This window comes from Anabrus simplex, chromosome 2, assembly GCF_040414725.1.
Source record: "Anabrus simplex isolate iqAnaSimp1 chromosome 2, ASM4041472v1, whole genome shotgun sequence".
NCBI lineage: Eukaryota > Metazoa > Arthropoda > Insecta > Orthoptera > Tettigoniidae > Anabrus > Anabrus simplex.
The window spans coordinates 725,839,084-725,860,203 of record NC_090266.1 but is presented as its reverse complement, the minus strand read 5'-3'; the positions used below and the strand labels follow the sequence as shown (position 1 = coordinate 725,860,203).

At 38.7% G+C, this 21,120-nt stretch overlaps 1 protein-coding gene across 5 annotated transcripts in view; it reads left to right on the top strand.

Moving 5' to 3' along the window:
* The window catches only part of Itpr (Inositol 1,4,5,-trisphosphate receptor), a 1,013,977-nt gene that overhangs the window by 155,810 nt on the left and 837,047 nt on the right, over positions 1–21,120 (top strand). For all 5 annotated transcript variants that reach the window (XM_067141353.2, XM_067141352.2, XM_067141351.2 and 2 more), the window contains exon 13: positions 17,789–17,900. In XM_067141353.2, coding sequence (XP_066997454.1) covers positions 17,789–17,900 — 112 coding nt within the window. The remainder of the gene's footprint in view (positions 1–17,788; positions 17,901–21,120) is intronic.

Sequence of the window (21,120 nt, the reverse complement as noted above, 5' to 3'; positions counted from 1 at the left end):
AAGAATAAACATTGAATGTAATGAAACAGTATGCAAGGTGAGGATCAGGAAAGGTGTAAGACAGGACTGTTCCTTATCACCATTTCTATTTAATCTGTACATTGAAGAGGCCATGAAAATTTTTAAATCAAAACTCCTGGCATTAAAATAAATGGAACAACTGTACACTGTATTAGATTTGCCAATGACATTGCACTTCTGGCTGACAATGACAAGAACATGCAGACCATGCCCAACAAATTAACATCCATCTTAAAAGATTTCCAACTGAACATTAATGTAAATAAAACTAATGTTACGGTTGTAAGCAAATCTAAAATGAAGCCAGCAGCACATCTCAGAATTGGAAATACTTTAATGAAACAGGTGCACAAGTTCTGCTACTTAGGATCCAATAACGGACCATTTATATTGGGTTTAGCAGTTACGAATATATTCTTCAAGCATAAGGCTATTCACTGCTACACATGGGAGGCTAGGGGTGCCATATCCATAATAGACTATATCTTAACCGACTTCGAATTCGGGAAGTGTGTTAGGAACGTATGAGTTTTCCAGGGATTTTTCGATGATAGAGACCACTATCTGATCTGCAATGAACTAAGTATCTTTTGGCCTAGGATACAGAAAGTGAAATCTGTCTGCAAACGAATACAGGTATAAAATCTCCAGGATGAGGAAATTAGACAGAAGTACATGAATATGATTAGTGAGAAGTTTCGAACAGTAGACAGTAAGCAGGTTCAGGATATAGAAAGAGAATGGGTGGCATACAGGGATACTGTAGTAGAAACAGCAAGGGAATGCCTAGGAACAACTGTGTGTAAAGATGGGGAAAAGCAAACAAACATCTTGGTGGAATGATGAAGTGAGAGCAGCTTTTAAACGTAAAAAGAAGGTTTATCAGAAATGGCTCCAAACAAGGGCTGATGCAGACAGGGAATTGTACATAGATGAAAGAAACAGAGCGAAACAAATGGTTGTTGAATCTTAAAAGAAGTCTTGGGAAGATTTTGGTAATAACCTGGAAAGGCTGGACAGTAATAAAGAATCTTAGGAAGGGAGGGAAAAAGAAAATGAACAGTGTTTTGGGTAATTCAGGTGAACTCATAATAGATCCCAGGGAATCACTGGAGAGGTGGAGGGAATATTTTGAACATCTTCTCAATGTAAAAGGAAATTTTCCTGGTGGTGTTGCGAACAGGAAGAATTATGAAAATGATGTTGGTGAAATTACATGTGAGGAAGTGGAAAGGATGGTAAATAAACTCCATTGTCATAAAGCAGCAGGAATAGATGAAATTAGACCTGAAATGGTGAAGTATAGTGGGAAGGCAGGGATGAAATGGCTTCATAGAGTAGTAAGATTAGCATGGAGTGTTGGTAAGGTACCTTCAGATTGGACAAAAGCAGTAATTGCACCTATCCATAAGTAAGGGAACAGGAAGGATTGCAACAACTATCGAGGTATCTCATTGATTAGTATACCGGGTAAAGTATTCACTGGCATCTTGGAAGGGAGGGTGCGATCAGTGGTTGACAAGAAGTTGGATAAAAACCAGTGTGGTTTCAGACCACAGAGGGGCTGTCAGGATCAGATTTTCACTATGCGCCATATAATTGAAAAATGCTACCAGACGAACAGAGAGCTGTGTTCATGTTTCGTAGATCTAGAGAAACCGGGCGAGTTGGCCATGCGTGTAGAGGCGTGCGGCTGTGAGCTTGCATCCGGGAGATAGTAGGTTCGAATCCCACTATCGGCAGCCCTGAAGATGGTTTTCCGTGGTTTCCCATTTTCACACCAGGCAAATGCTGTTTCTGTACCTTAATTAAGGCCACGGCCGTTTCCTTCCAACTCCTAGGCCTTTCCCATCCTATCGTCGCCATAAGACCTATCTGTGTCGGTGCGACGTGAAGCCCCTAGCAAAATAAAAAAAGATCTAGAGAAAGCATATGGCAGGGTATCGAGGGAAAAGATTATTGCCATACTGGGGGACTATGGAATTAAAGCTAGATCATTAAAATCAATCAAAGACATTTATGTTGACAATTGGACTGCAGTGAGAATTGATGGTAGAATGAGTTCTTGGTTCAGGGTATTTACAGGGGTTCACCTTTGCTGTTCGCAGTTTTCAAGGATCAGCTGCTGGAAGGTATAAAGTGGCAGAGAGGGATTCAGTTAGGTAGAAATGTAGTAAGCAGTCTGGCCTATGTTGACGACTTGGTCTTAATGGCAGGCTGTGCCGAAAGCCTGCAGTCTAATATTTTGGAACTTGAAAATAGGTGCAATGTGTATGGTATGAAAATTAGCCTTTCGAAGACTAATTTGATATTAGGCATAGATATCAAGGATAATTTAATAAAAAACCACCTATTCAATACTTTCCACGTTTAATGTGGTTATTATCTACATGATTTTATGTAGACTTATTTAGGTCAGGTACATGTTTCACCCATTATTTTGGGCATCTTCAGCCTGTATACAACCTTTAGGTCAAGGTTTAGGACCTTTTTAACCAATATAAACATACCAATATATTGTATATATACAATATATACAAACATTAATGAACTCTTAAGACGGGTAACATAAGTTAAGTTTTTTGGTCCTAATCTATCTACTTTGAAAAATGTCCAAAACTAAAATGGATCTTCTTTTTGGTAAAGAGGATTACATACCGGGGTTTATGTGACCCCTATATCATAGCATGTTCTTGACGTACCGTGTCTGTTGACAGGATGTGTCGTCAACAGTAAGTGGAGATTTGAACTGATTGTTGATTGTAGGTTGGTCAAGATTGAAAATATAAATTTAAATTAAATGTGTTTTAACTTGGCAGTTCTATTCTGGTTAACTTGAAATGTTCAAAAATAAAATGAAATGGATCTTCTTTTTTTATCATAAGTCTTGAGAAAGGATGATATTAAAACTGGGGCTCATTTGACCCACGATTTTCATTTTTATGTTCCTGACGTAACTAATATTTAAATGTGTTGTCATGCACAAGTGGAGATTTAAAAAACTGATTGTTATAGGTAGACTGGTCAAGAACGTTGTTGTGAATGAAACTGTTAGCGTCTTGACTTTGGGTCTCATGTAACGTCAAGAAATTGAAAAGAGTACAATATTAAGCTTTTTCTTAGTTTTAGGCTGCTGCTTAATTGAGAAGGAACATCCTAGACACTTGATACAGTCTTGTATGAATATTGTTCCCGTTGATGTGTTGCTTGGTCTTTGGGAGGGATCTTAAGAATATCTGTAATGAAGTAGAAAAGTAATATTGAATTAAAAATTTTAGAGCATGCGTTGCGATAAAATGTATTAAACCAACATCTCTTAACTATAAACTAACATGTACACAATGTGATTTTTCTTATATCAGCCAAACTGGCCGGACCTTTAACACGAGATATCTGGAACATTATAACGCTCAAAAACACAATAAGTACTCAGCAATGAGCCAACATATGAGAGAAACGGGCCATCACTTTACATCCATAGAGAAAGATCTTACCATCATTAGAAGCATAGGTAAAGGGAAATTAATGAATGAACTGGAAAATCTACGCATCTTTTTAGACCAGACCTACAATAAAAATCTCAACGATGTCAATGAAATTAAAAATCCTATGTACGGATTAACACCTAGATTAATTAATATTGTGAATTCAAATAAAAAAAAAATCCCTCAATTTTTAAAATCTCCACACCCAAATGCTTCATCCACCATGCCAAAAGTTAAACCCACCCATATCGCTTCTAGAAACTCCCCTCCAGCAATAGCACATACGCCCATAGACCAGCCTACCCCCACTCTCCCTCCATTCCCCGCCCCTCCATTACCGCACCAGTACAACACCAGGAGTAGAAATGTTGATAAGACAGGCGCTGCCGGAACAGACAGGTCCATCTAGCATGAATTCAACAAGTAAGTCATTTTACAGTTAAGAGGTGTTAGTTTAATACATTTTATCGCAATGCGTGCTCTAAATTTTTAATTCAATATTACTTTTCTACTTCATTACAGATATTCTTAAGATCCCTCCCAAAGACCAAGCAACACATCAATGGGAACAATATTCATACAAGACTGTATCAAGTGTCTAGGATGTTCCTTCTCAATTAAGCAGCAGCCTAAAACTAAGAAACAGCTTAATATTGTACTCTTTTCAATTCCTTGACGTTTCATGAGACCCAAAATCAAGACGCTAACAGTTTCATTCACAACAACGTTCTTGACCAGTCTACCTATAACAATCGGTTTTTTAAATCTCCACTTGTGCATGACAACACATTTAAATATTAGTTACGTCAAGAACATGAAAATGAAAATTGTGGGTCAGATAAGCCCCAGTTTTAATATCATCCTTTCTCAAGACTTATGATAAAAAAGAAGATCCATTTCATTTTATTTTTGAACATTTTAAGTTAACCAGAATAGAACTGCCAAGTTAAAACACATTTAATTTAAATTTATATTTTCAATCTTGACCAACCTACAATCAACAATCAGTTCAAATCTCCACTTATTGTTGATGACACATCCTGTCAACAGACACGGTACGTCAAGAACATGATATAATATAGAGGTCACATAAACCCCGGTATGTAATCCTCTTTACCAAAAAGAAGATCCATTTTAGTTTTGGACATTTTCAAATTAGATAGATTAGGACCAAAAAACTTAACTGTATTAACTTATGTTACCCGTCTTAAGAGTTCATTAATGTTTGTATATATTGTATATATTGGTATGTTTATATTGGTTAAAAAGGTCCCAAACCTTGACCTAAAGCTTGTATACAGGCTGAAGATGCCCAAAGTAATGGGTGAAACATGTACCTGACCTAAATAAGTCTACATAAAAATCATGTAGATAATAACCACATTAAACGTGGAAAGTATTGAATAGGTGGTTTTTTATTCAATTATCCTTGATATCTGTGCCTAACGCCATCTTCAATACGGAACAATAATGAGAGTTGTTACTTGTAATGACTAAATTGATGTCGGTAGGTAAGAAATTCAACAGAATTGAATGTCGGATTGGTGATACAAAGCTGGAACAGGTACATAATTTCAAGTATTTAGGTTGTGTGTTCTCCCAGGATTGTAATATTAAGTGAGATTGAATCAAGGTGTAGTAAAGCTAATGCAGTGAGTTTGCAGTTGCGATCAACAGTATTCTATAAGAAGGAAGTCAGTCCCGGATGAAACTATCTTTACATCGGTCTTTTTTTCAGACTAACTCTGCTTTACGGGAGCGAATGCTGGGTGGACTAAGGATATCTTATTCATAAGTTAGAAGTAACAGACATGAAAGTAGCGAGAATGATTGCTGGTACAGACAGGTGGGAACAATGCCAGGAGGGTACTCGGAATGAGGAGGTGAAGGCTCATTTAGGAATGAACTTGATGGATGAAGCTGTACACGTAAACCGGCTTCGGTGATGGGATCATGTGAGGTGAATGGAGGAGGATAGGTTACCTAGGAGAATAATGGACTCTGCTATGGAGTGTAAGAGAAGTGGAGGGAGACCATGTGGACAGTGGTTAGACTCAGTTTCTAATGATTTAAAGATGAGATGTATAGAACTAAATGAGGCCACAGCACTAGTTGCAAATAGAGGATTGTGGCAACGTTTAGTAAATTCACAGAGGCTTGCAGACTGAACGCTGAAAAGCATAACGGTCTATAATAGTGATGTATGTACTATTTTATTATTATTGAATCATAAAATGTAAAATGCTAAAATAGTTGACTTTTAATGCTATTAAAATTGCAGTAATTAATTTATTTTTTTCCTATTCTAGTAAATATAAGTATTGACATACTTCTAAAATAGATCAGTGTTAGAGGAAAAATACCTTTTCCTTTCCTTTCTTTTCCCGCATATACAGTATTGTACCATTTCCTGTCTTTGTTGCCGACTGGACTCAGGGTACTTTAAAGGAGTGGTCCTGTTCGAAGAATTTTGGGCGACTCAAAAACTAAGCTAAACGTATACAAATGAGTATATTGACAGGAAGAATGGACATATATATTGAAATGAGAAACACTTGTAGGGTAAAATGGATTTATTAATCCCGAGAAAAACCCACAAATGGTCCATGCTAATTGGAATATTATAAGAATAACTGAAATCGACCTCAAACCAGTCGTAAATATAATTAATTACACTGCGTAAAACGCTTACATGAAATACTACAATATAAGCAAGCAAACAAGGTCGGGTTCAGACCTGTTATATTACATTGATACCTCGTGATAATACATGGGAATTAGTCGTCAATATAATTAAGCTGATTAGTTAAAATTTTAGCAATTACAAGTTAATGAGTTACCAGCTGACAATTCAACAGCTGTTATACAAACGGTGTCCGACCAAAAAGAAAAAAAAAGACGAGTAAATCATCTACCGACAAAAATTGCCGATGTACATAAATTTTGACTACTAAAATAATTGACCTATCGTATTTGAATGGTTGACTACTCCGGACGAGAACCATAAATCCAATATGATTCCCCGTGGGCCTTGTTGTAACACAACGTCTCTCTGATGAACTGGTAGGACTAATACATTCGTGAAATAGCTAATACAAATATTTACAGTCCGTCTAAATTGCATTGTTCATGTTTGTGGGTTACTGTAGTTACGTCCTAGTTTGTGAACCATGGGCAATGGCTGAGTGGCCTAGTAAGTGGTCCTGAGAGTCGGGATACCAGTTACTATGGAATGGGAGTGGGCATCTCGGACATATTCTGGGTCCTGGCCCTCCTTGTGCTCAGGCGGCTAAGACTATACAATCCACCGGTAGTCCGTAACCCGTTAGAGGAGAGATCCTCACTTGGACTATGAGCAAGTAGGTTAGCATCCTGCTTCATGAATTTACCGAGCTCAGAACGTTTTAAGCAAGCCTCGGACCTATGGGAGTAACGGAGTCCCACTCCCATTTGACAGGCGAGGGACTCCTTGGAAATAACTTGGCGAACTAAATGGAATTCGATGGGGAGCTATCAATATTAATGGGGCTTATGGAAGAAAGAAAGTAGAACTGGCTGAGTCAGCAAAGAGGATGAATCTGGATGTGCTAGGAGCAAGTGATATTCGAGTAAGGGGAGATAACGAGGAAGAGATAGGAGATTATAAAGTGTACTTGATGGGTGTTAGAAAGGGAAGGGCAGAGTCTTATCAGGAATACCATTGCACGCAACATAGTTTCTGTTAGACACGTAAATGAGCGAATTATGTGGGTAGATTTGTCAGTTGGAGGAATTAGGACTAGAATTGTGTCCGTGTATTCACCATGTGAGGGTGCAGATGAGGATGAAGTTGACAAGTTTAATGAAGCATTGAATGACATCGTGGTCAGGGTCAATAGCAAGGATAGAATAGTGCTAATGGGCGATTTCAATGCGAGAGTTGGGAATAGAACTGAAGGATACGAAAGGGTGATTGGTAAATGTGGGGAAGATATGGAAGCTAATGGGAATGGGAAGTGTTTGCTGGACTTCTGTGCTAGTATGTGTTTAGCTGTTACGAATACATTCTTCAAGCATAAGGCTATTCACCGCTACACATGGGAGGCTAGGGGTATCAGATCCATAATAGACTATATCTTAACAGACTTCGAATTCAGAAAATCTGTTAGGAATGTACGAGTTTTCCGAGGATTTTTCGATGATACAGACCACTATTTGATCTGTAGTGAACTAAGTATCTCTAGGCCTAGGGTAGAGAAAGTGAAATCTGTCTGCAAACGAATAAGGGTAGAAAATCTCCAGGACGAGGAAATTGGACAGAAGTACATGGATATGATTAGTGAGAAGTTTCGAACAGTGGACAGTAAGCAGGTTCAGGATATAGAAAGTGAATGGGTGGCATACAGGGATGCTGTAGTAGAAACAGCAAGGGAATGCCTAATGTGTAAAGATGGGTAAAGATATTACCAAAATTTGTAACATGTAAGATGGGAAAAGGCAAACATCTTGGTGGAATGATGAAGTGAGAGCGGCCTGTAAACGCAAAAAGAAGCCTTATCAAAAATGGCTCCAAACAAGGGCCGAGGCAGACAGGATTTTGTATGTAGATGAAAGAAACAGAGCAAAACAAATAGTTGCTGAATCCAAAAAGAAGTCATGGGTAGATTTTGGTAACAACCTGGAAAGGCTAGGTCAAGCAGCAGGGAAACCTTTCTGGAAAGTAATAAGGAATCTTAGGAAGAGAGGGAGAAAGGAAATGAACAGTGTTTTGAGTAATTCAGGTGATCTCATAATAGATCCCAGGGAATCACTGGAGAGGTGGAGGGAATATTTTGAACATCTTCTCATTGTAAAAGGAAATCATCCTGGTGGTGTTGTGAACAGTCAAGCTCATGGGGAGGAGGAAAATGATGTTGGTGAAATTATGATTGAGGAAGTGGAAAGGATGGTAAATAAACTCCATTGTCATAAAGCAGCAGGAATAGATGAAATTAGACCTGAAATGGTGAAGTATAATGGAAAGGCAGGGATGAAATGGCTTCATAGAGTAGTAAAATTAGCATGGAGTGGTTGGTTTGGTACCTTCAGATTGGCAAAAGCAGTAATTGCACCTATCTATAAGCAAGGGAACAGGAAGGATTGCAACAACTATCGAGGTATCTGATTCATTAGTATACCAGGCAAAGTATTCACTGGAAGGGAGGGTGTGATCAGTTGTTGAGAGGAAGTTGGATGAAAACCAGTGTGGTTTCAGACCACAGAGAGGCTGTCAGGATCAAATTTTCAGTATGCGCCAGGTAATTGAAAAATGCTACGAGAGGAATAGGCAGTTCTAGAGAAAGCATATGACAGGGTACCGAGGGAAAGGATGCTCGCCATACTGGGGGACTATGGATTTAAAAGTAAATTATTAAAAGCAATCAAGGGCATTTATGTTGACAATTCGGCTTCAGTGAGAATTGATGGTAGAATGAGTTCTAGGTTCAGGGTACTTACAGGGGTTGGACAAGGCTGTAATCTTTCACCTTTGCTGTTCGTAGTTTACATGGATCATCTTCTGAAAGGTATAAAATGGCAGGGTGGGATTTAATTAGGTGGAAATGTAGTAAGCAGTCTGGTCTATGCTGACGACTTGGTCGTAATGGCAGATTGTGCCGAAAGCCTGCAGTCTAATATCTTGGAACTTGAAAATAGGTGCAATGAGTATGGTATGAAAATTAGCCTCTCGAAGACTAAATTGATGTCAGTAGGTAATTAATTCAACAGAATTGAATGTCAGATTGGTGTTTACAAAGCTAGAACAGGTTGATAATTTCAAGTATTTAGGTTGTGTGTTCTCCCAGGATTGTAATATTAAGTGAGATTGAATCAAGGTGTCGTAAAGCTAATGCAGTGAGTTTGCAGTTGCGATCAGCAGTATTCTATAAGAAGGAAGTCAGTCCCGGACGAAACTATCTTTACATCGGTCTGTTTTCAGACCAACTTTGCTTTATGGGTGCGAAAGCTGGGTGGACTCAGGATATCTTATTCATAAGTTAGAAGTAACAGATATGAAAGTAGCAAGAATGATTGCTGGTACAAACATGTGGGAACAATGGCAGGAGGATACTCGGAATGAGGAGATAAAGGCTAATTTAGGAATGAACTGGATAGATTAAGCTGTACGCGTAAACCGGCTTCGGTGGTGGGGTCATGTGAGGCGAATGGAGGAAGATAGGTTACCTAGGAGAATAATGGACTCTGCTATGGAGGGTAAGAGAAGTAGAGGGAGACCAAGATGACGATGGTTAGACTTGGTTTCTAACGATTTAAAGATAAGAGGTATAGAACGAAATGAGGCCATAACACTAGTTGCCAATTGAGGATTGTGGCGACGTTTAGTAAATTCACAAATGGTTGCAGACTGAACACTGAAAGGCATAACAATCTATAATGATAATGTATGTATGTACGTCTAAATTGCGGATACAAACATATAAAGACACTGTTGCTTAGGGGGTTCCCTAATTAACATACGTACTACACAGCTTTGACCATGAGCTCGCGGGCTCACCAAAGCAGTCCAGGCAGAACTGGATAACAATGGAATCAGCTGACGAGTTGACATGCACAATTATTAACACAAGGCATAAAATCACATAAACTTGCAAAAGATCACACCCGTGGAAGGAACTACATACAAATATATATACACTAATGATGATATCTGGGGAGTCGACCTCGTTGTATGCAGACGGCGTCGATTTTGCGTCTTACAGACACAAAGTTGTCAGTATTCTCGGCTCTGTAACTATCAGCTGTTGAGGAAAATTAATACTGAGCTGTCGAGGGAATTCACCCTCAAGGCGACTTTCAGTTTCACACAGAAGGGGAGACATATTCTCTGCCAGTGGTTCACTTGACTAACGGTACTGCAAGTAGTCAGGTCTTGGCCTGCTACACAAATATTCTCGAGGCAAAATGAATGAAAAACACATTCTCTACTTAGCCGATGCATTCTTTACAATTCTCTGCTGGCGAATTAGCACTCGCATATGTAAGGCTCCCTCAATTCTCAAAGGCATATCTTGCCTTAACACATATATTAGGCCTCATTTCAAGCCTCAAGCATGTCAAGCCTCTCATCTCAACTCTCCTGGGTTCATCCCCAAATTGTTTCCCTGACTTGCCTTCCCGCAATTTTAAAAGAAACTTAACTTTCTCAACAAAGGACAGGCTCCCACACCAATTCCCGAGACAGCTGAAATAATATAGCATGCAGAGAATTACCTGACTAACATTATGCTGCTAATTACATGAATTACCTAACGCTGTTGGTGGGTGGCCGTTGTTCATATCAATGACTCTCTTCCCTAAATAACTATGGCAAACATGGAATAACATAAAATACACACAAGAAAAAATGATCACAAACAGACTAAAAAATCCTAACTCGTGACCCTGTACCCTTTTAACTAAAATAAATATGTACAAGTGGCATAGGTATAAAACATGCACACCCCCGTTGCCAAACATTTACCGTTACATGAAAACACCAAACTACAGCCATAATAGCTGATATTTAACATTAATAAAATAGTAACTAATTTCCGTAACCTGAATGTACTTTTCCTACACTGATATCATGCCATTTAATATGGATTTTGGTACCTATCTTTCGTAGTCAGTCGTCATTCACCCCGGATTCCACAGCCACATGTCTAGGCTGTTTAGCTGCTCATAATTCCAGTGCTACCCATTGCTTGGCAGGTCCTGGCATTGATACCACGTTCGTCCATGATTGTCTCCTGGGTTTCTGCAGAATACAAGTAGATTAGTACCAACTTCTTCACCACTTAACACGTAACTTTACACAATGCCAATTCTGATGTTAGGCTGTAATTGGCTCAGCCTACACATAGATGTTAGTCCGAAATATGTGACATCAGTTTAAGGGTTCAAACCCAATCGACGTAAGTTTATGTAGAGGCTAAAATGTGCGAGACGCACACGATACACATGTAACCTGTTCGCGAACCGCCGTGAGATACCGGTCACAGATCGAGAGCTCATCAAACTCACGGGCAGCACTCGAGCATAATTAATTTGATTTTATAAGTGAAATCTTCACGTGACCAGCTCGTGGTCCATCAACACAGCGAATAATAATTTAGGACATTCTGTCTGTCCTGTGATAGTCTTGCTCAAGATAAATATAAAATTAAATATAAACGCGCACAGGCGATTAACGGTCTTTGTTAACACAAAGGCAGCTTCCCGTTTGCGGACAACGTGTTACTCGCACCACCAAGTTCAGAAGATTGAGGATGCTTTCCCCACCAGGGTTCCTTTACCCATTAGTGCATAAAGTTATTTTTGTCTTGCCACCATCCTGGCTACAAATGTGATTCAACAATGAACACTAAGAATTGAGAATAATGTATTCTTATTTCCTGTTAGCTACAGCCTTTCTGAAGTGAAAGAAAGTACTGTGGGCTTAAAACCATGCATAAAATTCGTACTTTTTCTCATTTTTAAGACCCCTTTGTTTCACGATGCGCACCCACGGCTAACAGCGGCTGGGTGACGGTTGACCGGCTTTCTCCTTGTCAGCGACTTTTCATTCAAATGAAATTATTAAATAGAGACTCAAGAAGACATTATTAGGATCCAAGAGTGAATGATAGTAATAACTGCAGGTGATATTTAGTTTGGAACTGTGGAATTCTAGCTTAATGGAGAAATGATCGCCGAAAATCTTGAGATGCATTACTGCGAATTCGAAGTTGGTCATCCTGGCATCTTGTTGTGGAGCTCCCTTCGTTTGAATCTAGCCACTCTGACACAAAAATCAGTAAAATTTCAAAGTTTGAACGCGGGTAGCGTGCCTAGTAACCACAGCAACGACTCGCTTCGAATTCAAACTGTAGAGCTACCCTCTGGAAAATTCCACTCCGTACCGCTCCCAGCTTGCCTATAATGGAACTCTAGAGTTCGTACCCTGCTTCTTGCATGCGATTAACTCATGCGCTGATACGATTGCCATATTAAATATATTGAGTCATTCAGGGAATGGCTCAGTATATTAAGAATGATGTCCTTGTTGTATACCTCCTCTTTGCAGTATCAGCAATAATCTGTCATCATTGTCAAGTTCCACTGCCCTTACAGTAATATTGTCTTTTTCTCCTTTTATTTCATGATGAAATCTTGCAGAGTGCTTTTCACTGACGGTTCCCAAATGACCAGAAGTAACGGAAGTAACAAGATTCTTTTTGGGTTACTTCTCCTAACTGGAGTCACAGACGACATGAATTTCTGTCTTCCGTTGTTTCCATACCTTAATTCTTAAGCTCATATTCCCTTTCTAACCTGATATCCAAGTTTAGCACTTGGTGTATGTGTGGAATGCAGCTTCCTAATAAATTATGCAATGTTACTCTTCTTTGTAATAGGTATGAACTACATACGAAACTGATATTGTTAGAATTGTTCACACTGAGCTCAATAGCTGCAGTTGCTTAAGTGTGGCCAGTATCCGGTATTCGGGAGATAGTGGGTTCAAACCCCACTGTCAGCAGCCCTGAAAATGGTTTTCCGTGGTTTCCCATTTTCACACCAGGCAAATGCTGGGGCTGTACCTTAACTAAGGCCACGGCCACTTCACATTCCTAGCCATCTCCTGTCCCATCGTCGCCATAAGATCTATCTGTGTCGGTGCGATGCAAAGGAACTCGCAAAAAGAATTGAGAGGTTGCTGGCAAGAACCCCACTAGTAAAAAAAAATAATTGAAAAACGAGTTATAGGAGCTATCTTGTAGTGTTCAGCATTACGCACGTGATTACACACCTAATTCTGTCAAAAACACCTAAACATACGGCGATTCGGCAAAAACCCCACAAGTCTGGACTGTTGCTAGCGAGAACACCACTAGTTAGTGGTGCTGCGAGAGTGCTCTGCTCAACTCCCGATATATCACTGATAAGCTACACTTTTGTTTACAACTGCCTGCGTTCCTCTAGGTTGTACTCCTGTTCTCCAAGGTTTTACGTTAATATGGACACAAGTGGTCCAATGAGGTTATCTCAGTGCTGCTACATTTATTAAATAGCATCCCACACTCCAAGTTAAGGCCTCCGTGGCTCAGATGGCAGCGCGTCGGCCTCTCACCGCTGGATACCGTGGTTCAAATCCTGGCCACACCATGTGAGATTTGTGCTGGACAAAGCGGAGGCGGGACAGGTTTTTCTCCGGGTACTCCGGTTTTCCCTGTCATCTTTCATTCCAGCAACACACTCCATTCTCATTTCATAGCATTTATCACTCGTTAATAAATCACTTTGGGAGTGGCGACCCCACCGTACTAATAGCCTATATCTGCTTCATTCATTCCATCCCTGACCCGGTCAATGACTGGAAAACAGGCTGTAGGTTTTCATTTTCACTCCAAGTTAACGGATGAGCTGATTTTAATAAGTGACAGCTGTCCTTCGCAAAACAAAAATAAAACAATGGTTTACTTCCTCTTCTGTGTAGTGCACATTCTCAAACTTTTTAAAAGGGTTACATACTTTTTTCCCTTTGTGGTCATAGCTACCTACCAAACGACCAGGACTTTTCACTTATTTCTGCTCAGTGCAGGAAGACTACCATCGCTGAACTTCCTGAAGACTGGGATGAAAGGATTCTGAAGGCTCGAACGCGTCCATATCCATTTGGTTTGGAGATATTCACCCACCATGATTTCAAGGATTTCAAAAAAGCAACTGACAGTTTGTTTTGTAAATACCAAAGCCAGCATTCGGGCTACAGGTGTTCGATCTATGCGGTGTGGCTACAACATAAAGCTGTATATTTGCAACAAATGTACCGCGGTCCTTGGAGCCGTCACATCATCACAGATCCGAAGTTCAAAACTCCTGACACAATCAATTTACCAGGAGCTTTCACATCCCCTCCTGCAGTGAAACCTGCGAAGGCTAAGGACATATTAAAACTTGCTGAATACCTCACAAATCCTGCAAGCAAAGAGTACTACTCAAGCCTCTTTGGCACAGCTGCATCAGTGGATGTACCTACAACCAGTTGTGACTATGAAACAGACAATGATGACAATAGTGATGGATGTGAAGATTAATGTTTTCAGTTTTCATGGTATGATATATATCACATTTTCCTCCCCTTTACTTAATAATCATTTTTATTTATATGGTATATAAATATAATATTATTAGGCATTATCGTAGTGGTGTTGTATTGAATTCTGAAAAAAACCCACTAGTCCAATCCATTTTCCTTCTTCACGCCCAGAGAATATAATTTGGTATCACTCAATGAGTTCTGATAACATCCCTGATGCCTACAGAGTATTTAGACAAAACAAAAAAGAATTAGCTATTTATGGGACGAAGACATGCGGTTTTTCTCGTTTTCCCACAATTGTGATTTTCTGCTGGCAACCCCTCAATTGTTCACTCATTATTGTGTTTACCTAGGATCTAGTAGTCTTCTCATTCCATCATTGACATACTTATTTCTCAATTTTATGAACGTGCATTGATAAGATCTTTGTTATCTTTGAATCTCAAAACGTTTTGCTAGTTTAGATATGCGAATCCCACTATCGGCAGCCCTGAAGATGGTTTTCCGTGGTTTCCCATTTTCACACCAGGCGAATGCTGGGGCTGTACCTTAATTAAGGCCACGGCCGCTTCCTTCCAACTCCTAGGCCTTTCCTATCCCATCGTCGCCATAAGACCTATCTGTGTCGGTGCGACGTAAAGCCCTTAGCAAAAAAAAAAAAAAAGTTTAGATATGGTATTGAGGTTTAAGGAAGAAGACAAAAAAATGGTTCATTTAGTAAAATATATTGCTGTATATTTTTTGTTGTAATTGTATTGTGTGATTTACACTTGATATTCCACATTTTATACATAGTCCATCAGATGGAACCACTTTGTGCCTGGCAATAGTGTCCGTCTGTTGACACAGGTTGCCACATTCCCAAATTCACTTATCTGGTGAAGTGTATCAAAAGTGGTTATAAAGAACTTGATGATGTCAAACGAAATACACAACTTGTTGTTCAAGACGCACTACATCTCAGGTTGACTGGCTACTCAAATTTGACCATTGACCACTTTGACAATATCACATCAGAATGAAGGAACGCGAATCTCTCCATCAGGTCTCTTGATTCATCTTTGACTGGGTTTTTGAACACTAATGATGAGCTAATGAAAGCCATAGCATGACAGACATTTAGGTACATGTAAAAAATCATCAAGGAAGACATTGTCATGTGTGCCTTCTTGTCTCTTTAATCTGAGTTGTCAGAGTTAGGGTTAATGTTATAACCCAGCCATTTCAATTGATCAGTAAATGAATAATTTTCCAATTAACTGTGTGACCACCGGGCAAGTTGGCTGTGCAGTTAGGGGCAAGCAGCTATGAACTTGCATCCGGGAGATAGTGGGTTTGAAGCCCACTGTCGGCAGCCCTGAAGATGGGTTTTTCATGGTGGCCCATTTTCACACTAGGCAAATGCTGGGGATGTACCGTAAGTAAGGCCATGGTCGATTCCTTCCCACTCCTAGGCCTTTCCTATCCCATCATCGCTATAAGACCTACCTGTGTCAGTGTGACATAAAGCAAATTGTAAAAACAAATAATAATAATAAATGTGTGAGCGACTGGTTTAAACACTATAAATGCATTTGTTAGGTAGAAATGAAACATAAAATTAATCTTGTTGATTGTTTAGATAATGGATGGGGAAACTGAAATGAAAGACATAAAATGTTACTTGCTTTACGTCCCACTAACTACTTTTACGGTTTACAGAGATGCCGAGGTGCTGGAATTTAGTCCCACAGGAGTTCTTTTATGTGCCAGTAAACAAGGCTGACACATTTGAGCACTTTCAAATACCACTGGACTGAGCCAGAATTGAACCTGCCTAGTTGGGGTCAGAAGGCCAGCGCCTCAACCGTCTGAGCCACTCAGCCCAGCAAAGACATAAAATGATGTGACAGATTAAATTCTGTATATCGGAATCAAAGTTTCCCTTTTCAGCCAGTTGGGCTTTCTTCTTGTTATATAAGGATGTCCAGTTGATACATGTCTCAAGACAGATTCACAGAAGCTGAAGATATGATTTTTGCATTTTAAGAAGCATAGAATTGTGATATGAAATCAAAAAAAGAAGAAAAATGTCATCTGTTCATATTCTGTTCAAACTATGTTGTCCTTTCACTGACTCTCTTGCAAAATTCCTAATACAGTGCATGACTTAGGGCACTTTACTTGTTGTGATATACATACATATATATAAAGCACAGTAATGGCAATGCCTATAAGAGAAAGATATTAGTTAGGCCTATGTACTGTTTTCTGAAATTATCTGTTCAATAATATATACGCCTATTAAAGTGTGACACCTTCAGTTCTGTCTTGCCTAAACATTTTATCACCAAAATTATTTGGTTGTGAAGAGTAATGCCTGAAAATTACGTAGTACTTGACTCCTCAATATTTTAAGTTTCTACATTCCATTGATCTCAGGATTCGTGTTACTGTCATTAGCCATTCAGTCATTTATAATTCTGCAATTCCCCCTTCCATTCTTTTGTGTGTGTTTTTTTTTTTTTTTTCTACACTTGAAATTTGCCACAGTTTTCCTTCTCAAATGCTTGTTTCTTTCACTGAGTTGATTCACTTTCTCTTCCTTATTCAGTTTCATGTGTTTCTTGACCATGCTGAGAAACTGAGAATTATAATTCAAAAGGTCAGTGAGTAACCAGCTTGCGTTTTAAAACATTAAACAGCATTGTAGCAACAAGAGGATTTCCACTCCAGCTCAGCGTAGTTTGGATGGTCAGTGTGTTTCTTCGTTTTATTTTTTACCTCTTACTTGATCGTTACCATTTCCTAATATTCTTTAACTAGCATCAAATGAAAAGGTCTCACCATTCATATTTGACTGGGTTTCAAAATCTTTCTGTTCCTGCAATATAAACTTTCTATTTACTCCAACATTTAAATGCTGTGGGATCTACTTAGATCTAGGAAAATTTGACATTGGGGTAGTATCTGTATTATTCCAGCTCTGCTTTGGGCAGATATTACTTCACTTCTTTTGAATATTTTCATATGGAGTAATCAATTTTCTTGAAACTGCTATCCTATAACTTACCTCTGAATTGAGAATATTTTGTTCAGGCTCATCATTTCTTTTGTGGATTGATTGCTCTTGACTTTTAAGTAGTAGTATCGTTGTGTAGAGAAGATATGTTTTTGTTTATATAGTTTATGTATATTTCAGAATGATGAAGACTCAGATGGTTGAAGATACTGATGATAAAGAGGGACCATTGGAAGCTCTGGGTGATATGGTTGAAGAAGATGAAGTCTTACTGCTGTGGAACAACAGAGAGGTTGTATATTATTTTTTGAAGGATTATAAATATTTTATTAATAAAAGCATTTTACTTCATAACATCTTTAATTGCTTTTTATTAGTTCACTTGCAATCCTTTTGCAATTTCGTAAAATATATTACCATATCTGCTAGGTTATGGCACCAGAATGTCAGTTCTTTTTTCTGATTTTCTGTTCTTATAATGTATGTGGTATTAGTCATTATTTAGTTTAAGATACTTCCTTATTTTTATTTTATCATTATTACTAAATTGGTTGTAGTGTACTTGAATTTAGAAGCCACTTAACGGAATTGTCATATTACTACACTTAGTGGTCATAATTGTTTTGCTGGGAATTTACAGCTTGGCATGATCTGCTCATATTTTCAATGGAATTTTGAAGGCTCATAGATACTGGCATGGATAATTGCTGTAGTTGGTATTGTTTCAATGAGGTTCATCTGTAATATTTTTCCATTCTGGATCATTATCTGCTTGGTTCACTGAAATGTGCTCTCTTCTTAGCTGTAGGTCATTATGTTGTTTGAGTCATCAGTCCATGGACTGGTTTTATGCAGCTCTCCATGCCACTCAATCCTGAGCTAACCTTTTCATTTCTACGTAACTGTTGCATTCTACATCTGCTCTAATCTGCCTGTCACATTCAAACCTTGTTCTACCCCTACCATTCTTTCCGCCTACACTTCCCTCAAAAACAACTGCACACGTCCTGGGTGTCTTAAGATGTGTCCTATCATTCTGTCTCTTCTTCTGGTCAAATTTAGCCAAATCAATCTCCTCTCACCAGCTTGTTTCAGTATCTCTTTATTCGTGATTCGATCTATCCATCTCACCTTCAGCATTCTTTTGTAACACCACATTTCAAAAGCTTCTATTGTTGTTCTTTCTGAGCTAGTTATCGTCCGTGTTTCACTTCCATACAATGCCATGCTCCAGACAAAGGTCTTCAAAAACCTATTTCTTATTGCTATATCAATGTTCGAAGTGAGCAAATTTCTTTTCCTTAGAAAGGCCTTCTTCGCTTGTGCTAGTCTGCATTTTATGTCATCCTTACTTCTGCCATGATTACTTATTTTACTTCCCAAGTAACAATATTCATCTACTTCCTTTAATACTTCATTTCCTAATCTAATATTTCTTGCATCACCTGACTTCATTCGACTGCACTCCATTTCTTTTGTTTTGGACATTTATTTTCATCTTGTACTACTTCTCCAAGACGTTGTCCATACCATTCAGCAGTTTCTCCAGATCTTCTGTAGTCTCAGATAAAATAACATCATCAGCAAATCTCAGGGTTTTGATTTCCTCTCCTTGGATTGTGATTCCATTCCTGAACTCCTCCTTCATTTCCTTTTATTGCCTGTTCTATATAAACATTGAAAAGGAGGGGGACAAACTGCAACCTTGCCTCACTCCATTCTGGATTGCTGCTTAATTCTTACCACTGTAAACTGATTTTTATATAGATTGTGGATAATTCTTTGTTCTCGTTATCTGATCCCGATCAGTCTTATCAGAAGCTTTTCAATATCTACAAACGCCATGTATGTGGGCTTGCCTGTCTTAATTTGATAGTCTAAGATCAGACATAAAGTCAGGACTGTTTCACGTGTTCCTAAATTTTTTCTGAAGCCAAATTGATCATCTCCCAACTCAGTTTCAACTTTTCTTTCCATTCTTCTGAAAATAATGTGTGTTAAAATTTTGCAGGCATGAGGTATTAAACTAATGATGCGATAGTTTTCACACTTGTTAGCACCAGCTTTCTTGGGAATAGGTGTTATAAGTTGGGACATGTTTCGCTCAACTGTCGTAAGCATCTTCAGCCATAATAAACTTAACGTAAAGTTTGGTCAGGGCCCCGAACCTAGTGATTTAAAGTATAATAATTCTCTAAGAACTAATGTTCTCATTAGTGACAATAAGTGTATAATTAGTGTATAAGCTTCTAACAGTTTCAGATAATTAAGATAATAACACCTATTTTGGCTTTTAACTTATTATTAACCCTTTGCAGTCCTATATTGTGTCACATGTTCCAACAGTCTGGTCCAAATTAATTTTGCACATTTTTACCTAGTCAGATTTAACTCAGAAATTTTATTAGCAACTATAATTATATTATTATGATTATTACCGTATATTCCATTGCATAGGAATTAGTTTCCATAATAATTTTCGTCATCAGTGCAAAAAGGGAAGTGGAGTGATGAAGCTAGGAGGCACCTGCAGTCTTCTAGTTTTCCGACGTGATAAATAACTTAGTCTAGGAGGCTAATTATTATGAAATGTTACATTCCGGTAAATACTATTGTCCTTTTCATTCCTATTTTTATGTGCGGAAGTATTTTCAGCATCACTGTTACTCAAATTATCATCACTGACCTGAGAAGCGTTGTCATTGCGGTGTGCCGTATCCCCTCCTCTGCCCCGGACGATTACCTTCGCGCGCGCCTTCTTGCTTTTTTAGCAGTCACTGGAAATTCCTCTTCTGAATCTTCAGAAACAGCATATGATGGTCCAGGATCATTACGTTCTTTTTTTACGCAGAGGTCCAGTCGATGTAGTTTCACTTGCAATGCTGGAATTCACTACACCTTCATCTTCACTTGACAGTTCTCTAAACTCTTCGTCTAATTCAAATAAATAATCATCGTAACTGCTGTCTAAAAAAAAACGTACGTACGTATTTCTTTTTCATTCATATTTGCCGCTTTTATATCGTAAATTCAACTGAGACAATTCACGTTCACAGATAAACATGCCTAGTACAACACGTGTGCAGCACTACTCATTGCTAACACAGCTGACAGGCCGCGGGTAACCATGACGATACACGGCTACGTATATATCTCGTATTATTTCCATGGAGATAAGAGAACGGCTTCCTATGTGCACAAAAATTTGCTCTAGGAACTCCAGGGATACTGATCGATCTCAACGAGATCAAAAAATTTCAATAAATAACCTCTAAAGTAGAACGAAACATAATGTCGAGGTGACCTCGACGTTGGACCAGTTACAACAAACCATGATGTCGAGCTCACCTCAACGCTACGAGAGGAATAGGCAGTTGTGTTTATGTTTCGTAGATCTAGAGAAAGCATATGACAGGGTACCGAGGGAAAAGATGTTCGCCATACTGTGGGACTATGGAATTAAAGGTAGATTATTAAAATCAATCAAAGGCATTTATGTTGACAATTGGGCT